Raw genomic sequence first — 16,028 nt, forward strand, 5'->3', positions numbered from 1 at the left:
TTGGGGCAAAGTTCGCTTCATTCAGCCCCGAAACCGCGGGGAACGTATAGAAACCGTGGGGAACGTATAGAAACCATGGGGAACCTATAGAAACCATGGGGAACCTATAGAAACCATGGGGAACCCTATAGAGACCGCGGGGAATGTATAAAAACTGCTGGGAACGTATAGAAGCTGCGAGGAACGTATAGAGACCTTGGGGGTCCCTATAGCGCCCGGGCGGCTCCTATGGGACCAGGAGTGTGCCTCAGTTGCCCATAGGGACCGGGGGGTCCATATGGCCCTATAGGGACCGGGGGGGTCCCTATAGCCCCCAGAGAGGGGGGTGGCCATATGGTGTCTATAGGTACCAGGGCAGTCCCTATAGGTGCCAGGGGGGTGTGGCCATATGGTGTCTATAGGTGCCGGGGGCGCTCGGAGCCGTCAGGTTCCTTTGTCCTTGCTGGGAGACCTGCAAGAGAGAGACCCCGCGGCGTCAGCCTATGGATTCTATAGGGCCCTGTGGATGCTATAAGGCGCTATGGATCCTGTACATCCCTATGGATTCTATAGGGCCCCTATGGATCCTGTTCAGCCCTATGGATGCTATAGGGCCCCATGGATCCTGCATGGCCCCTATAGATCCTGTACATCCCTATGGATCCTATAGGGCCCCTATGGATCCTATAGGGCCCTATGGATCCTGTACATCCCTATGGATCCTGTATGACCCCTAGGGATCCTGTACGGCCCTATGGATCCTGTACATCCCTATGGATTCTATAGGGCCCCTATGGATCCTATAGGCCCTTATGGATCCTGTACATCCCTATGGATTCTATAGGGCCCCTATGGATCCTATAGGCCCCTATGGATCCTGCACATCCTTATAGATCCTGTACATCCCTATGGATCCTATAGGGCCCTATGGATCCTGTACATCCTTATAGATCCTGTACATCCCTATGGTTCTGTACAGCCCTATGGATCCTGTACGGCCCAGGGGGGGGGCCTCACATCCAGGAGGGACCTATGGAACCCATATGGCCTGGGGGTGTCTCCTATGGATCCTATGTGGTCTGGGAGGGTGTCCCCATGGATCCCATAGGGCCCAGGCAGTTCCTATGGATCCCATAGGGCTGGGGCAGTTCCTATGGATCCCATAGGGCCAGGGCAGTGCCTATAGATCCTATAGGTCCCAGGCAGTCCCTATGGATCCCATAGGGCCCTGGGGGTGGGAGGTGTCCCCTATAGATCCCATAGGGCTGGGGCAGTTCCATATGGATCCCATACGTCCCAGGCAGTCCTGTATGGATCCCATACATCCCGGGCAGCCCCTATGGATCCCATACATCCCGAGTGTCCCTATAGCTCCCATAGGTCCCGCGTTAGTCGTTAGTGCCCAGCCATCGTTACCAAATCCGCTTTTATTGGCCCCAAATGGGGAAAAACCGCCCGGCCCCTCCCCCCCTACAAAATATGTACATCGGGGGTCCCTAATTAGCCTAATTAACACCTCGTTAACCCCTCGTTAGCCTTCATTAACCTCTGAGCCCTTCATTAACCCCTTGTTAGCCTCGTTAGCCCTTCATTAACCTCTGAGCTCCTAATTAACCCCTCGTTAACCGCATTAACCCTTCATTAACCTCACTAACCTTTCATTAACCTCATTAACCCTGCCCACCTCATTAACCTCTGACCTCATTAACCTCTACCTTGGGGTCCCCCAGCACCCAACAAACCTTAACGAGCCCCCATCAATTAACGAGCATTAATGAGCATTAACAAGCTGCCCATCGCCCTAACGAGCCCCCATCAATTAATGAGCGTTAATGAGCATTAATGAGCTGCTCATTGCCTTAACGAGCTCCCATCAATTAATGAGCATTAATACACTGCCCATCACCTTAACGAGCCCCCATCAATTAATGAGCATTAATGAGCACTAATAAGCTGCCCATCACCTTAATGAGCCCCTATCAATTAATGAGCACTAATGAGCTGCCCATCGCCTTAACGAGCCCCCGGCACCCCAAGCTCGGGGTCCCCTCCTGCTGAGCTCCTTCCTCCTGATGAGCGCTAATTAGGACTAATGAGCACCAATGAGCACTAACGAGCCCCTGCCACCTGCTGACCCCTCACCTGTGACCCTGGAGCTCCTCCCTCCTAATGAGCCATAATTAGCCATAATGAGTCTAATGAGCTCCTGCCACCTGTGACCCTCACCTGTGACCCTCACCTGCTGGCCCTGGAGCTCCTCCCTCCTAATGAGCGCCGATGAGCTCTAATGAGCCCAAATGAGCACTAATGAGCCTAACGAGCCCCAGCCACCTGTGACCCCTCACTTGTGACCCTCACCGCTGACCCCAGAGCTCCTCTTTACTAATGAGCCCAAATGAGCACTAACGAGCCCTAATGAGCCTAACGAGCCCCTGCCACCTGTGACCCCTCACCTGTGACCCTCACCTGTGACCCCAGAGCTCCTCCTTACTAATGAGCCCAAATGAGCCCTAATGAGCCCTAACGAGCCCCTGCCACCTGTGACCCTCACCTGTGACCCCTCACCTGTGACCCTCACCCGAGACCCCCGCCCTGCCCCGCCCCGGCGCCCTCCCCTCCCGGTCGCTGCCCGTCCCTAGGGCCCCACTGACTTGCCGCCGTCCTGGCCGCGGGCGCCGGGCCGGGCACCGGGCAGGGCGCCGGGCTGGGCGCCGGGCCGGGCGCCGCGGGGCCGGCCGTAGAGCACCACGGCGGCCAGCACCATGGCGGTGCCGGCCAGGAAGGGCGCGCGGGGCCGGAAGCCGAAGAGGTGCGCCGAGGCGGCGGTGGAGGCCAGGATGGAGAGCGCCGTGGCGAAGCCCTTGAGGATGTTGTCGGCGTAGCGCACCACCACGGCCACCAGCAGCCCGCCGGCCGCCTGGTTGACCACCACGGCCCAGACGGCGCCGTTGTAGCCGTAGAAGAAGCCGAGCGCGGCCACGGCCGGGCCCTCGGCGGCCAGCATGGCGCCCAGCCCCACGGCCGTGCCCACGGCGCCCAGCTGCACGTTGCGCAGCCAGATGGAGCCGCCCGAGCGCTTCAGCAGCCGCTCGAAGTAGACGCCGGCGAAGCCCGAGGACAGGCAGGAGGCGGCCACGGCCGCCAGCCCCACGGCGTAGCTCTGCGCCGGCGCCGCCTCGGGGCCCGGCGACGGCGCCGCCGCGCCCGCCGGCGGCACGGCCCGCGCCTGCTCGGCCTGCACCAGCGCCACGCCGGCGAAGAGCAGCGCCAGCGAGAGCCACTGCAGGCGCGACAGCGCCGTGCCCAGCAGCAGCACCGAGAACAGCGCCGTGGTCAGGATCTTCAGCTGGTACGTCACCTGCGGAGGGACGGGGACACTCACCTGGGGTGGGGACAGGGACAGGGATGGGATGGGACGGTCACCTGGGGACAGGACAGTCACCTGGGGTGGGGATGGGATGGGACAGTCACCCAGGGTGGGGACAGTGACAGGGATGGGACGGTCACCTGGGGACAGGGACAGTCACCTGGGGTGGGGATGGTCACCTGGGGACAGGACAGTCACCTGGGGATGGGGACAGGACAGGAACAGGGATGGGACAGTCATCTGGGGATGGGGACAGGGACAGGAACAGTCACCTGGGGATGGACACAGGTACAGTCACCTGGGGACAGGGACAGTCACCTGGGGATGGGGACAGGGACAGGAACAGTCACCTGGGGATGGACACAGGTACAGTCACCTGGGGACAAGGACAGTCACCCAGGGACGGGGACAGTCACCTGGGGATGGGGACAGGGACGGGACAGGGACCTGTGGATGGGGACAGCGATGGGACAGTCACCTGGGGATGGACACAGGGACAGTCACCTGGGGTGGGGATGGTCACCTGGGGACAGGGACAGTCACTTGGGGATGGGGACAGGACAGGAACAGGGATGGGACAGTCATCTGGGGATGGGGACAGGGACAGGAACAGTCACCTGGGGATGGACACAGGTACAGTCACCTGGGGACAAGGACAGTCACCCAGGGACAGGGACAGTCACCTGGGGTGGGGACAGGGACAGGAGACAGGGATGGGACAGTCACCTGGGGACAGAGACAGTCACCTGGGGATGGGGACAGGGATGGGACAGTCACCTGGGGACAGAGACAGTCACCTGGGGATGGGGACAGGGATGGGACAGTCACCTGGGGATGGACATAGGTACAGTCACCTGGGGACAAGGACAGTCACCCAGGGACGGGGACAGTCACCTGGGGACGGGGACAGGGACGGGACAGGGACCTGTGGATGGGGACAGCGATGGGACAGTCACCTGGGGATGGACACAGGGACAGGGACAGTCACCTGGGGACAGGGACAGTCACCCAGGGACAGGAACAGTCACCTGGGGATGGGGACAGGGATGGGACAGTCACCTGGGGATGGACACAGGGACAGTCACTCGGGGACAGGGACAGTCACCTGGGGATGGACACAGGGACAGTCATCAGGGGACAGCGGGGATGGTCACCTGTGGACAGGGTCACCTGCAAGGACAGCAAGGACCTGGCCACCAAGGAGATAGGGACAGCTGGTGACAGGAGGGACAGGGACACCTGTGGGATGGGGACAGTGACAGGGACACCTGTAGGGACAGGGACACTGAGGGACAGGGACACGGGGACAGGGACAGGATCTGTATCTGGATGTCACCTGCGGGAGAGCAGGGACAGGGTGACAGGGGGGTGGGGACACCTGGGGATAGGGAGAACAGGGTGACCTGGGGGACAGGGTCACCTGCAGGACACAGACACAGGTGTGGGAACAGGGACACAGACACAGGGACACAGGGACATGGACACCGTCACCAGCAGGGACATCAGGGACGGGGACCCTGGGCACTGTCACAGGGACACAGGGACACGGTGACTGTCCCAGGGACACTCTGACTGTCACAGTGACACGGGCACAGGGACACGGTGACTGTCACAGGGGAACAGGGACGGGGTGACTGGCACAGGGACACTGTCACAGTGACACGGTGACTGTCAGAGGGACACGGGCACAGGGACACAGTGACAGGGTGATTGTCACAGGGACAGGGGCACAGGGACACTGACTGTCATGGGGACGTGGTGACTGTCACAGTGACACGATGACTGTCACAGTGACATGGGCACAGGGACACGATGACTGTCACAGGGACATGGTAACTGTCACAGGGACACAGGGACATGGTGACTGTCACAGTGACATGGGCACAGGGACACGGTGATTGTCACAGGGACACTCTGACTGTAACAGTGACATGGACATGGACACAGGGACACGGGCACAGGGACACTGACTGTCATAGGGACACAGTGACTGTCACAGGGATAGGGACACAGTGACTGTCACAGTGACACGGGCACAGGAACACAGTGACACTGACTGTCACAGGGACACAGTGACTGTCACAGTGACACAGGGACACTGACTGTCACAGGGACACGGGCACAGGAACACTGTCATAGGGACACAATGACTCACAGGGACAGGGACACGGTGACTGTCACAGTGACACGGGCAGAGTGACACTGTCACAGGGACACAGGGACACGGTGACTGTCACAGGGATAGGGACACAGTGACTGTCACAGGGACACAGGCACAGGGACACAGTGACACTGTCTGTCACAGTGACACAGTGACTGTCACAGTGACATGGGCAGAGTGACACTGACTGTCACAAGGACACAGTGACTGTCACAGGGACACAGGCACAGGGACACAGTGACACTGACTGTCACAGTGACATGGGCAGAGTGACACTGACTGTCACAAGGACACTCTGACTGTCACAGGGACACAGGCACAGGGACACAGTGACACTGACTGTCACAGTGACACGGTGACTGTCACAGTGACACGGGCACAGTGACATGGGCCCGGTCCCCGTGTCCCCGAGCCGGGCACCCCCCCCGTGTCCCACCTGGAAGGTGGCGGCGGGCAGGTTGGAGATGGCCACGTACTGCAGGTTGTTCTGCAGGGTGTAGATGAGCGAGGGCACGGCCAGGCGCAGCGTGTCCCCAAACTGTCCCACCACGGCCTCGTGCAGCGTCACCGCCGTCTGCCGCACGCTGCCTGCGGGGACAGCGATGTCACCGCGCTGGCCGCTGTCACCCCCTCCCTGTCCCCATGTCCTCAGTGTCCTCAGTGTCCTCCTGGTGTCCCCAATGTCCCCAAACTGTCCCACCACGGCCTCGTGTGGTGTCACCACCGTCTGCCGCACGCTGCCTGCGGGGACAGCGATGTCACCGCGCTGGCCGCTGTCACCCCCTCCCTGTCCCCATGTCCTCAGTGTCCTCAGTGTCCTCCTGGTGTCCCCAATGTCCCCAAACTGTCCCACCACGGCCTCGTGTGGTGTCACCACCGTCTGCCGCACGCTGCCTGCAGGGACAGCGATGTCACCGCGCTGGCCGCTGTCACCCCCTCCCTGTCCCCAGTGCTCTTAATGTCCCCATTGTCCCCTGGTTGTCCCCAACATCCCCAGTGTCCCAATGTCCCCCCAATGTCCTCAGTGTCCCATTGTCCCCCCAGTGTCCCCAATGTCCCCCCAACATCCCCAGTGTCCCAATGTCCCCCCAATGTCCTCAGTGTCCCATTGTCCCCCCAGTGTCCCCAATGTCCCCAACGTCCCCACATCCCCGTGCCCTACCCCGGTGCTGGATGAGCAGCAGCAGCAGGCACAGACCCACTGTCCCCAATGTCCCCAGTGTCCCCAATGTCCCCATTGTCCCCACTGTCCCCAGTGTCCCCAATGTCCCCAATGTCCCCATGTCCCCTCATCCCCGCGCCCTACCCCGGTGCTGGATGAGCAGCAGCAGCAGGCACAGACCCACTGTCCCCAATGTCCCCAATGTCCCCATTGTCCCCACTGTCCCCAATGTCCCCACTGTCCCCAATATCCCCATTGTCCCCATTGTCCCCACTGTCCCCATGTCCCCTCATCCCCGCGCCCTACCCCGGTGCTGGATCAGCAGCAGCAGCAGGCAGGCGCTGCCCTTCATGGCCTCGGCCATCACCACGGCGGTGGTGGGCAGGAAGCGCTCTCCGGGCAGGGTGCGCACGTAGCGGATGCTGAGCACCAGCGACGCGTTCTGCAGCACCAGCACGCCCAGGCTGGCGTACTTCACCCGCCACGACACTGCGGGGACACGGCGTGGGCTCGGGGGGACAGCGAGGGGACAGGGGGACACTGCAGGGACACCAGGGACGGCGTGGGGACAGGGGGACATTTGGGGACAGCACAGAGCCAGAGGGACACCACGGGGTCAGGGGGACAGCACGGTGACAGGGGGGACCCCGTGGGGACAGCATGGGGACAGGGGGACACACCCCGGCTCTGCCCCACCCCAGTTCCCCAGAACCGCCCCCCGGGCACCCAGAACTGCCCCCCGGGCACTCGGAACTGCCCCCCGGGCACCCAGAACTGCCCCCCGGACACCCAGAACCTCCCCCGGGCACCCAGAACTGCCCCCCGGGCACCCAGAACTGCCCCGGGCACCTCCCGGCCCTGCTCCATCCCCCAGAGCACCCCCAGAGCCCCACAGCCCCCCAGATCCCCGGGACCCCCCAGCTGCCCCCAGCTCCCCAGAGCCCCCCCACATCTCCAGGACCCCCCAGATCCCCGGTGCCCCCCCAAATCCCCGCAGCCCCCCAGATCTCCCTGGCCCCCCAGAGCCCCCCAGATCCCCGCAGCCCTCCAGAGCCCTGGGGCCCCCCAGATCCCCCAGATCCCCCCAGCCCCCCAAATCCCCAGAGCCTCCCAGATCCCCCCAAAGCCGCCCAGCCCTCTAGAGGCCTTCAGCCCCCCAGATCCCCCCAGCCCCCCAGATCCCCTCAGCCCCCCTGCCCTGCCCCATCCCTCAGAGCACTCCCGGCCCCCCTCACCCGCACCCCCCACACCCCCAGCTCCCCCAGGTTTCCGCCCGGGCCCCCCACCCCTCGGCCGCCCCCGGCCGCCCCTGCCCGTTTCCCCTCACCCGTGGCGGGCCCCGCGGTCTCGCCGGAGCCTCCCCCGTCCGCCGCCCCCGGCGCCGCCATGGTGGCACCTGCACGGCACTTCCGCTTCCGGCCACGCCGCGGCCCCGCCCACCCGGCGGGCAGCGGCTCCGCCTCCTCTCGGCCCAGCCAATCCCCGCCCGCGCTTTCGCGCGGCGCCCCGCCCCCTCGCAGCCCGACCAATCAGCGCTCGCCTCGCGCCCTTCCCGCCAACGCCTCGCGCTGCTCCCGGCTCTCTCTCCCGGTAAGCCACGCCCCCCTTCCTCCACGAACCAATCGCCGCTCCCCTCACCTGTCACACCCCCTTCGACCCCGCCCAGCTCTCGCACCGCCTCCTCCCTCCAAAACCCACCAATCCCCGCCCGCGCTCCCTCAGGCGTCGCCCAATCAGCGCCCGCCGGCGGTGGGGCCGCAGCCAATCAGCGGCGGCGGCGCCCGGCGGGCCGGCGCGTTGCAAGATGGCGGCGGCGGGCGGGCGGCGGCGCTGGGACCCCGCGGCGCTGGGGCTGGACCCGGCCTGGCGCCTCACGGCCTACGGGGAACTGCGCGGCTGAGGCTGCAAAGTCCCGCAGGAGACGCTGCTCAAGCTCCTGGCGGGACTGGAGGGGCAGCGGCCCGGAGGGGCAGCGGGAGGGGAAGGGGCGGGAGCGGAGAGCGGCGGGAGCCGCGTGCTGGGTGAGTGTGGGGAGGGACCCGGGAGAGATCCGGGAGAGATCCGGGAGAGACCCGGGAGGGAGCCGGGAGGGAGCCGGGAGAGATCCGGGAGAGACCCGGGAGGGATCCGGGAGAGACCCGGGAGAGACCCGGGAGGGAGCCGGGAGAGATCCGGGAGAGACCCGGGAGGGAGCCGGGAGAAATCCGGGAGGGAGCCGGGAGAGATCCGGGAAGAGCCGGGAGGGATCCGGGCCAAGGGGGGCCCTGAGGGGTTTGGGGGTCCCTAAAAGGATTGGGGGGTTTGGGGGGCACTGAGGGTTTTGGGGGGAATTCCAGGGAGGCACTGAGGGGTTTGGGGGCATTTGGGGGGCACTGAGGGTTTTTGGGGGGCACTGAGGGTTTTGGGGGGTTCCAGGGGGGCACTGAAAGTTTTTGGGGGGGTTCCAGGGGACACTGAGGGTTTTTGGGGGGCACTGAGGGTTTTGGGGGGTTCCAGGGGGGCACTGAGGGTTTGGGAGGGTTCATGGAGGGCACTGAGGGGTTCGGGCACTCCGGAGGACGAAGGCCGGGCCGGGGCGGGGAGGGGACAAAGGTGGCGAGAGGGGGAGGGGAAAGGAGGGGAGGGGGAGGGGAGGGGGCGAAGGGCACGGGGGGGGGGGGAGGGGAGGGGGAGGGGCCCCCGCGGATCCGGTTCCCCCTCCCGGGCAGGATCCGCGTCCGTCCCCGCCCGGGAACGCCCCGTCCGTGTGTCCCGGTGCCCCGTCCGTGTGTCCCGGTGCCCCCCTGGGGGTCCCGGTGCCCCCTGAGGGTCTCGGTGCCCCCCAAGGGTCTCGGTGCCCCCAGGATGGGTTCAGTGCCCCCCTGGGGATCTCGGTGTCCCCTGAGGGTCCCGGTGCCCCCCTGAGGGTCCCGGTGCCCCCCTGAGGGTCCCGGTGCCCCCTGAGGGTCCCGGTGCCCCCCTGGGGGTCTCAGTGCCCCCCTGGGGATCTCGGTGCCCCCCTGGGGGTCCCGGTGCCCCCAGGATGGGTTCAATGCCCCCCTGAGGGTCCCGGTGCCCCCTGAGGGTCCCGGTGCCCGCTGTGCCCGCAGGCATCGGGCTGGACTCCTGCGTGGTCCCGCTGAGGCACGGGGGGCTCTCGCTGGTGCAGACCACCGACTTCTTCTACCCCCTCATCGACGACCCCTACATGATGGTACCCCAAAATCACCCCAAAATCACCCCCGGGACCCCAAAAACAGCCCCTGCACCCCAGAATCACCCCCGGGGCCCCAAAACCAGCCCAAAGTCACCCCAAAATCACCCCCGGGGCCCGAAAAACAGCCCAAAGTTACCCCAAAATCACCCCCGTGACCCCAAAATCACCCCCAGGAACCCAGAATCACCCCCGGGACCCCAAAATCTCCCCCTGAACTCTAGAATCACCCCTGGGACCCCAAAAACAGCCCAAAATCACCCCAAAATCACCCCCAGGACCCCATAAATACCCCTGGGAGCCCAAAAGTAGCCCAAAGTCTCCCCAAAATCACCCCTGGGACCCCAAAAATAGCCCAAAGTCACCCCAAAATCACCCCTGGGACCCCAAAATCACCCCTGGGACCCCGTAAATACCCCCAGGACCCCAAAATCACCCCAAAATAACCCCCAGGACCCCAAAATCACCCCAAAATAACCCCCAGGACCCCAAAATCTCCCCTGGGACCCCATAAATACCTCCAGGACCCCATAAATACCCCTGGGACCCCAAAAATAACCCAAAATCGCCACTGAGCACCCCATAAATACCCCCGGGACCCAAAAATCACCCCTGGGACCCCAAAAATACCTCCTGCACCCCAAAATCCTACCCTGGGCACCCCAAAGTCTACCCTGGGTACCCCAAATCCCACCTGGGGACCCCAAATCATCCTCTGGGGACCCCAAATCTCACCCTGGACACCCCAAATCCCACCTGGGCACCCCAAATCTCACCCTCCTGCACCCCAAATCCCACCCTGGACACCCCAAATCCCACCCTGGACACTCCAAATCCCACCCTGGACACCCCAAATCCCACCCTGGACACCCCAAATCCCACCCTGGACACTCCAAATCTCACCCTGGACACCCCAAATCCCACCCTGGACACCCCAAATTCCACCTGGGCACCCCAAATCCCACCCTGGACACTCCAAATCCCACCTGGGGACCCCAAATCCCATATGGGGACCCCCCAGTCCCACCCTGGGCACCCCAAATCCACTCAGACCCCCCAGTCCTATCCCGGCCCTGCCAAATCCCACTCGGGGACCCCAAATCCCCCCCAAGGGCCCCCAAAATCCCCTTCAGACCCCCCCCCAAATCCATCCCAAAGCTCCTAAAATCTGCCTTGGACCCCCCCAAACCCATTTCGGACCCCCCCGAGCCTCATCGGGGTCCCCCAGTTCCTGCCCTGGACCCCCCCAAAAAAACCCCTGCCCTCGTTTCAGGGCCGCATCGCCTGTGCCAACGTCCTGAGTGACCTGTACGCCATGGGGGTGACAGAGTGTGACAACATGCTGATGCTGCTGAGCGTCAGCCAGCGCATGAGCCACGAGGTGACAGCGACAGGGTGACACGGGGGTGACACGGGGACACGGGGACGTGGGGGTGACACAGGGACGGGGGTGACACGGGGACAGGGGTGACAGGGGACATGGGGGTGACAGTGTGACAACGTGCTGATGCTGCTGAGCGTCAGCCAGCGCATGAGCCACGAGGTGACGGGGACAGAGAAACATGGTGACATGGTGGGGACAACACCCTGAGTGTGACAGTGTCCTGGTGACAGGGACAGGGGACACGGGGGGGAACAGGGACACTCTGATGGTGTCGGGGACCCCGGGGAGTGTTGGGGACCCTGGGGGGTGGCGGGGACACTGGGGGGTGACAGGGACACTGGGGGGGGGGTGACAGGGACCCCGGGGGGTGACAGGGACACTCTGGGGGTGTCGGGGATACTGTGGGGGTGACAGGGACCCCGGGGGGTGACAGAGACACTGGGGGAGGGGTGACAGGGACCCCGGGGGGTGACAGGGACCCCGAGGGTGACGGCCCCGCTGGTGTCCCCCCAGGAGAGGGACAAGGTGATGCCGCTGATCATCCAGGGGTTCCGGGACGCGGCCGAGGACGGGGGGACATCGGTGACAGGGGGACACACCGTGCTCAACCCCTGGCTGATCGTGGGGGGCGTGGCCACCGCCGTCTGCCAATCAAACGAGTTCATCATGTGAGTGCTGGGCGGGGCCAGGCCTGCCTGTCAATCATTGGGTGATGGGTGTGGCCAGTTGTGCCTGTCAATCACTGGGTGGGTGGGGACATTGCCACCTGTCAATCATTGGGTGGGTGGGGCCATTGCCACCTGCCAATCATTTGGTAGGCGGGGCCATTGCCACATGTTCATCATTTGTGTGGTGGGCGGGGCCACTGCCACCTGTCAATCATTTTTGTGGTGGGTGTGGCCACTGCCACCTGTCAATCATTTGGTTGGAGGGGACATTGCCACCTGTCAATCATTGTGTGATGGGCAGGGCCAGTGCCACCTGTCAATCACTGTGTGATGGGCGTGGCCACTGCTGCCTGTCAATCATTTGGTGGGTGGGGCTGGTGCTGCCTGTCAATCATTGTGTGATGGTCATGGTCACTGCCACCTGTCAATCATTTGTGTTGTGGGCTGGGCCTATGCTACCTGCCAATCATCTGGTGGGCGGGGCCAATGCAAATTGGCAATAATTTAGTGGGTGGGGCCAGTGCTGTCTGTCAATCATTGTGTGGTGGGCGGAGCCAGTGACGCCTGTCAATCATTGTGTGGTGGGCGGGGTCTCTGCCACCTGTCAATCATTTTTGCAATGGCTGGGGCCACTGCTGCCCGTCAATCATTGTGTGATGGGCGGGGTTTAAGACATGGGGGCGGGGTTTGGGGACAGGGGGCGGGGTTTGGGGACAGGGGGCGGGGTTTGGGGATATGGGGGCGGGGGTTGGGATATGGGGGCGGGGTTTGGGACATGGGGCGGGGTTTGGGGACATGGGGGCGGGGGTTGGGGCATGGGGGCGGGGTTTGGGGACAGGGGGCGGGGTTTGGGACATGGGGCGGGGTTTGGGACATGGGGCGGGGTTTAAGACATGGGGGCGGGGTTTGGGACATGGGGGCGGGGTTTGGGACATGGGGGCGGGGTTTGGGACAGGGGGGCGGGGTTTGGGGACAGGGGGCGGGGCCTGGGCCGGGCGTGTCCCCCACGCTGACCCCAGCCCTGGCCAGGCCGGACAGCGCCGTGCCCGGGGACGTCCTGGTGCTGACCAAGCCCCTGGGGACACACATGGCTGTCACCGCCCACCAGTGGCTGGACATGGTGAGTGACACCGAGGCCACCCGGGGGGGACAGGGGGACACCGCGGGGGCACCCAGAGCCACCCCAGATGTCCCCAAGGACACCCCAGACGGGTCTGGACACACCCGGGCGTCCCCAAGAGGAGCCGCGACGGGACTGAAACCCACCTGAGGTGTTCCCAAAGCCACCCCCGCTGTCCCCAAAGGGACCCGGAGCACCTCGGGGCTGTCCCCAGGGTGTCCCTGACGCTGTCCCCACCCCGCTGTCCCCGCAGCCCGAGCGCTGGAACAAGATCAAGCTGGTGGTGACGCGCGAGGAGGTGGAGCTGGCCTACCAGGAGGCCGTGGCCAGCATGGCCACGCTGAACCGCACCGGTGCGTGACGCTGGGGACAGGGCCACCCCCGCCACCCCAGATGTCCCCAGAGCCGGCCCAGATGTCCCCAGAGCCAGCCCAGGGATGCCCAGAGCCGGCCCAGGGAGCCGAGAACCACCCCAGATGTCCCCAGGGATGCCCAAAGCCACCCCAGATGTCCCCAAAGCCGGCCCAGATGTCCCCAGAGCCAGCCCAGGGAGACTGGAGCCACCCCAGATGTCCCCAAAACCACCCCAGATGTCCCCAGGGATGCCCAAAGCTATGCCGGATGTCCCCAAAGCCACCCCAGAGATGCTCAGAGCCACCCCAGATGTCCCCAAAGCCACTCCAGATGTCCCCAGAGCCACCCCAGAGATGCTCAGAGCCACCCCAGATGTCCCCAAAGCCACTCCAGATGTCCCCAGAGCCACCCCAGGGATGCTCAGAGCCACCCCAGATGTCCAAAAACCACCCCAGATGTCCCCAGAGCCACCCCAGGGATGCCCAAAGCCACTCCAGAAGTCCCTAAAGTGACCCCGGATGTCCCCCAGAGCTGTTCCTGGGTGTCCCCAAAGCCACTCCTGGGTGTCCCCAGGCCATGCTGGGTGTCCCTGTGAGGTGACGGGGTGTCCCCGTGAGGTGACACGCCCCGGTGTCCCCGCACCTGCGGTGTCCCCGTGTCCTGCAGTGTCCCCGCACCCGCGGTGACCCACGCTGTCCCCGGTGTCCCCGCGAGGTGGCATGGTGTCCCCGTGCCCCACGCTCTCCCCGCACTCCGGTGACCCACACTGTCCCCACACCCCTGGGGACAGGCCGAGTCCGCACGAGGTGACACACTGTTCCACACCCCGGTGACCCACGCTGTCCCTACTGTCCCACACCCGGTGACCCGCTGTCCCCAGTGTCCCCTCACCCCGGTGACGAGGTGACACGCTGTCCCACACCCCAGTGACACACTGTCCCCGCTGTCCCCGCAGCGGCGGGGCTGATGCACTGTGTCCCCAGTGTCCCTGTGAGGTGACACGCTGTCCCCACGAGGTGACACACTGTCCCCTGTGTCTCCTCACCCCGCTGTCCCCGCTGTCCCACACCCGGTGACCCGCTGTCCCCGCTGTCCCACACCCGGTGACACGCTGTCCCCAGTGTCCCCTCACCCCGGTGACACACTGTCCCCGCTGTCCCCGCTGTCCCACACCCGGTGACACGCTGTCCCCGCTGTCCCCGCAGCGGCGGGGCTGATGCGCACTTTCGGGGCGCACGCGGCCACGGACGTGACGGGCTTCGGGCTGCTGGGGCACGCGCGGGCGCTGGCGGCGCAGCAGCGCCTGGACGTGGCCTTCGTCATCCACAACCTGCCCGTGCTGGCCGCCATGGCCGCCGTCAGCCGCGCCTGCGGCCGCGCCGCGCTGCTGCAGGGCACGGCGCCCGAGACCTCGGGTACGAGCCGGGCCCCCCAAACCGGGACCCCCAAACCAGGACACCCAAACCGGGAACCACAACAGGAACCCCCAAAACCGGGACCCCCAAACCTGGAACCACAACGGGAACCCCCAAAACCGGGACCCCCAAACCGGGAACCGCAAGGGGAACCCCCAAAACCGGGACCCCCAAACCGGGAACCACAACAGGAACCCCCAAAACCGGGACCCCCAAACCGGGAACCACAACAGGAACCCCCAAAACCGGGACCCCCAAACCGGGAACCACAACAGGAACCCCCAAAACCGGGACCCCCAAACCGGGAACCGCAACGGGAACCCCCCAAAACCGGGACACCCAAACCGGGAACCGCAACGGGAACCCCCCAAAACCGGGACACCCAAACCGGGAACCACAACGGGAACCCCCCAAAACCGGGACCCCCCAAACCGGGACACCCAACTGGGAACCCCCAAACCGGGAACCACAACGGGACCCCCCCCAAACCGGGACACCCAACTGGGAACCCCCAAACCGGGACCTCCCCAAACTGGGACCCCCAAACTGGGACACCCAACCAGGAACCACAACCGGGACACCCAACGGGACCCCCCCCCAAACTGGGACACCCAACCGGGACCCCCCAACCAGGACCCTGAACTGGGACCCCCAACCGGGACCCTCAATGGGGTTAGGGATCCTAAAATGGGGGTGGGGAACTCACAATGGGGGTGGGGGAACCAAATGAGGGTGGGGACCCTAAATTGGGTTTGGGATCCTAAAATGGGGGTGGAGGCACCAAATGGGGGTGGGGAGCCCAAGTGGGAGTGGGGAACTCAAAATGGGGGTGGGGACTCTGAAAAGGGGTTGGGGATCCCAAAAATGGGAGTGGGGAGCCTGAAAAGGGGGGGGAGGACTCCAAAAAGGGGTTGGGAACTCTGAAAAGGAGGGTGGGGACCCCCAAAATGGGGCTGGGGAGTCCAAAATGGGGGTGGGGGCGCCAAATGGTTCTGAGGTTTGGGGTTGTCCGGGTTTGGGGTTTGGGATGCCCCATGTTCCGGGGTTTTGGGGTTCCCCTGGTTTTGGGGTTTCGGGGTTCCTGTGGTTCCGGGGTTCAGGGTTTGGGGTTTTGGGGTATGGAGTTCCTGTGGTTTTGGGGTTCCTGTCGTTTTGGGGGTTGGGGTGCCCAATGTTCCAGGGGTTTGGGGTTTCAGGCTTTGGGGTTCCCCTGGTTCTGAGGTTT

At 64.5% G+C, this 16,028-nt stretch overlaps 2 protein-coding genes across 13 annotated transcripts in view; one reads left to right on the top strand and one right to left on the bottom strand.

Annotated features, from left to right (window-relative positions):
• SLC35A2 (solute carrier family 35 member A2) lies at positions 1 to 8,128 on the bottom strand. 12 transcript variants are annotated; one of them, XR_014950557.1, is made up of 6 exons: positions 7,997 to 8,128; positions 6,976 to 7,158; positions 5,944 to 6,095; positions 2,631 to 3,337; positions 125 to 451; positions 1 to 84 (listed from the first exon to the last, which is right to left on the bottom strand). XR_014950557.1 is itself a non-coding variant. In XM_085563804.1 (5 exons), exons 1-5 carry the CDS (start codon positions 8,055 to 8,057, stop codon positions 424 to 426), a joined length of 1,131 nt encoding a protein of 376 aa, XP_085419930.1. In that variant the 5' UTR covers positions 8,058 to 8,128; the 3' UTR covers positions 1 to 423. The 12 variants fall into 12 exon arrangements, 2 of the variants coding, with proteins under 2 accessions (XP_085419930.1, XP_085419931.1); XR_014950565.1 differs by lacking the exons at positions 1 to 84; positions 125 to 451 and adding exons at positions 1,389 to 2,218; positions 2,433 to 2,451 and having other exon boundaries at positions 2,538 to 3,337; XM_085563804.1 differs by having other exon boundaries at positions 1 to 451.
• LOC110483408 (selenide, water dikinase 1) overlaps positions 8,056 to 16,028 on the top strand; it is a 9,920-nt gene continuing 1,947 nt past the window's right edge. Inside the window, exons 1-8 of the mRNA XM_077789761.2 lie at positions 8,056 to 8,203; positions 8,265 to 8,690; positions 9,759 to 9,862; positions 11,136 to 11,243; positions 11,760 to 11,914; positions 12,944 to 13,034; positions 13,288 to 13,387; positions 14,594 to 14,803. Coding sequence (XP_077645887.2) covers positions 8,056 to 8,203; positions 8,265 to 8,690; positions 9,759 to 9,862; positions 11,136 to 11,243; positions 11,760 to 11,914; positions 12,944 to 13,034; positions 13,288 to 13,387; positions 14,594 to 14,803 — 1,342 coding nt within the window. The remainder of the gene's footprint in view (positions 8,204 to 8,264; positions 8,691 to 9,758; positions 9,863 to 11,135; positions 11,244 to 11,759; positions 11,915 to 12,943; positions 13,035 to 13,287; positions 13,388 to 14,593; positions 14,804 to 16,028) is intronic.

Source organism: Lonchura striata, chromosome 31 (genome assembly GCF_050655825.1).
Source record: "Lonchura striata isolate lonStrDom1 chromosome 31, ASM5065582v1, whole genome shotgun sequence".
Taxonomy (NCBI): Eukaryota; Metazoa; Chordata; class Aves; order Passeriformes; family Estrildidae; genus Lonchura; species Lonchura striata.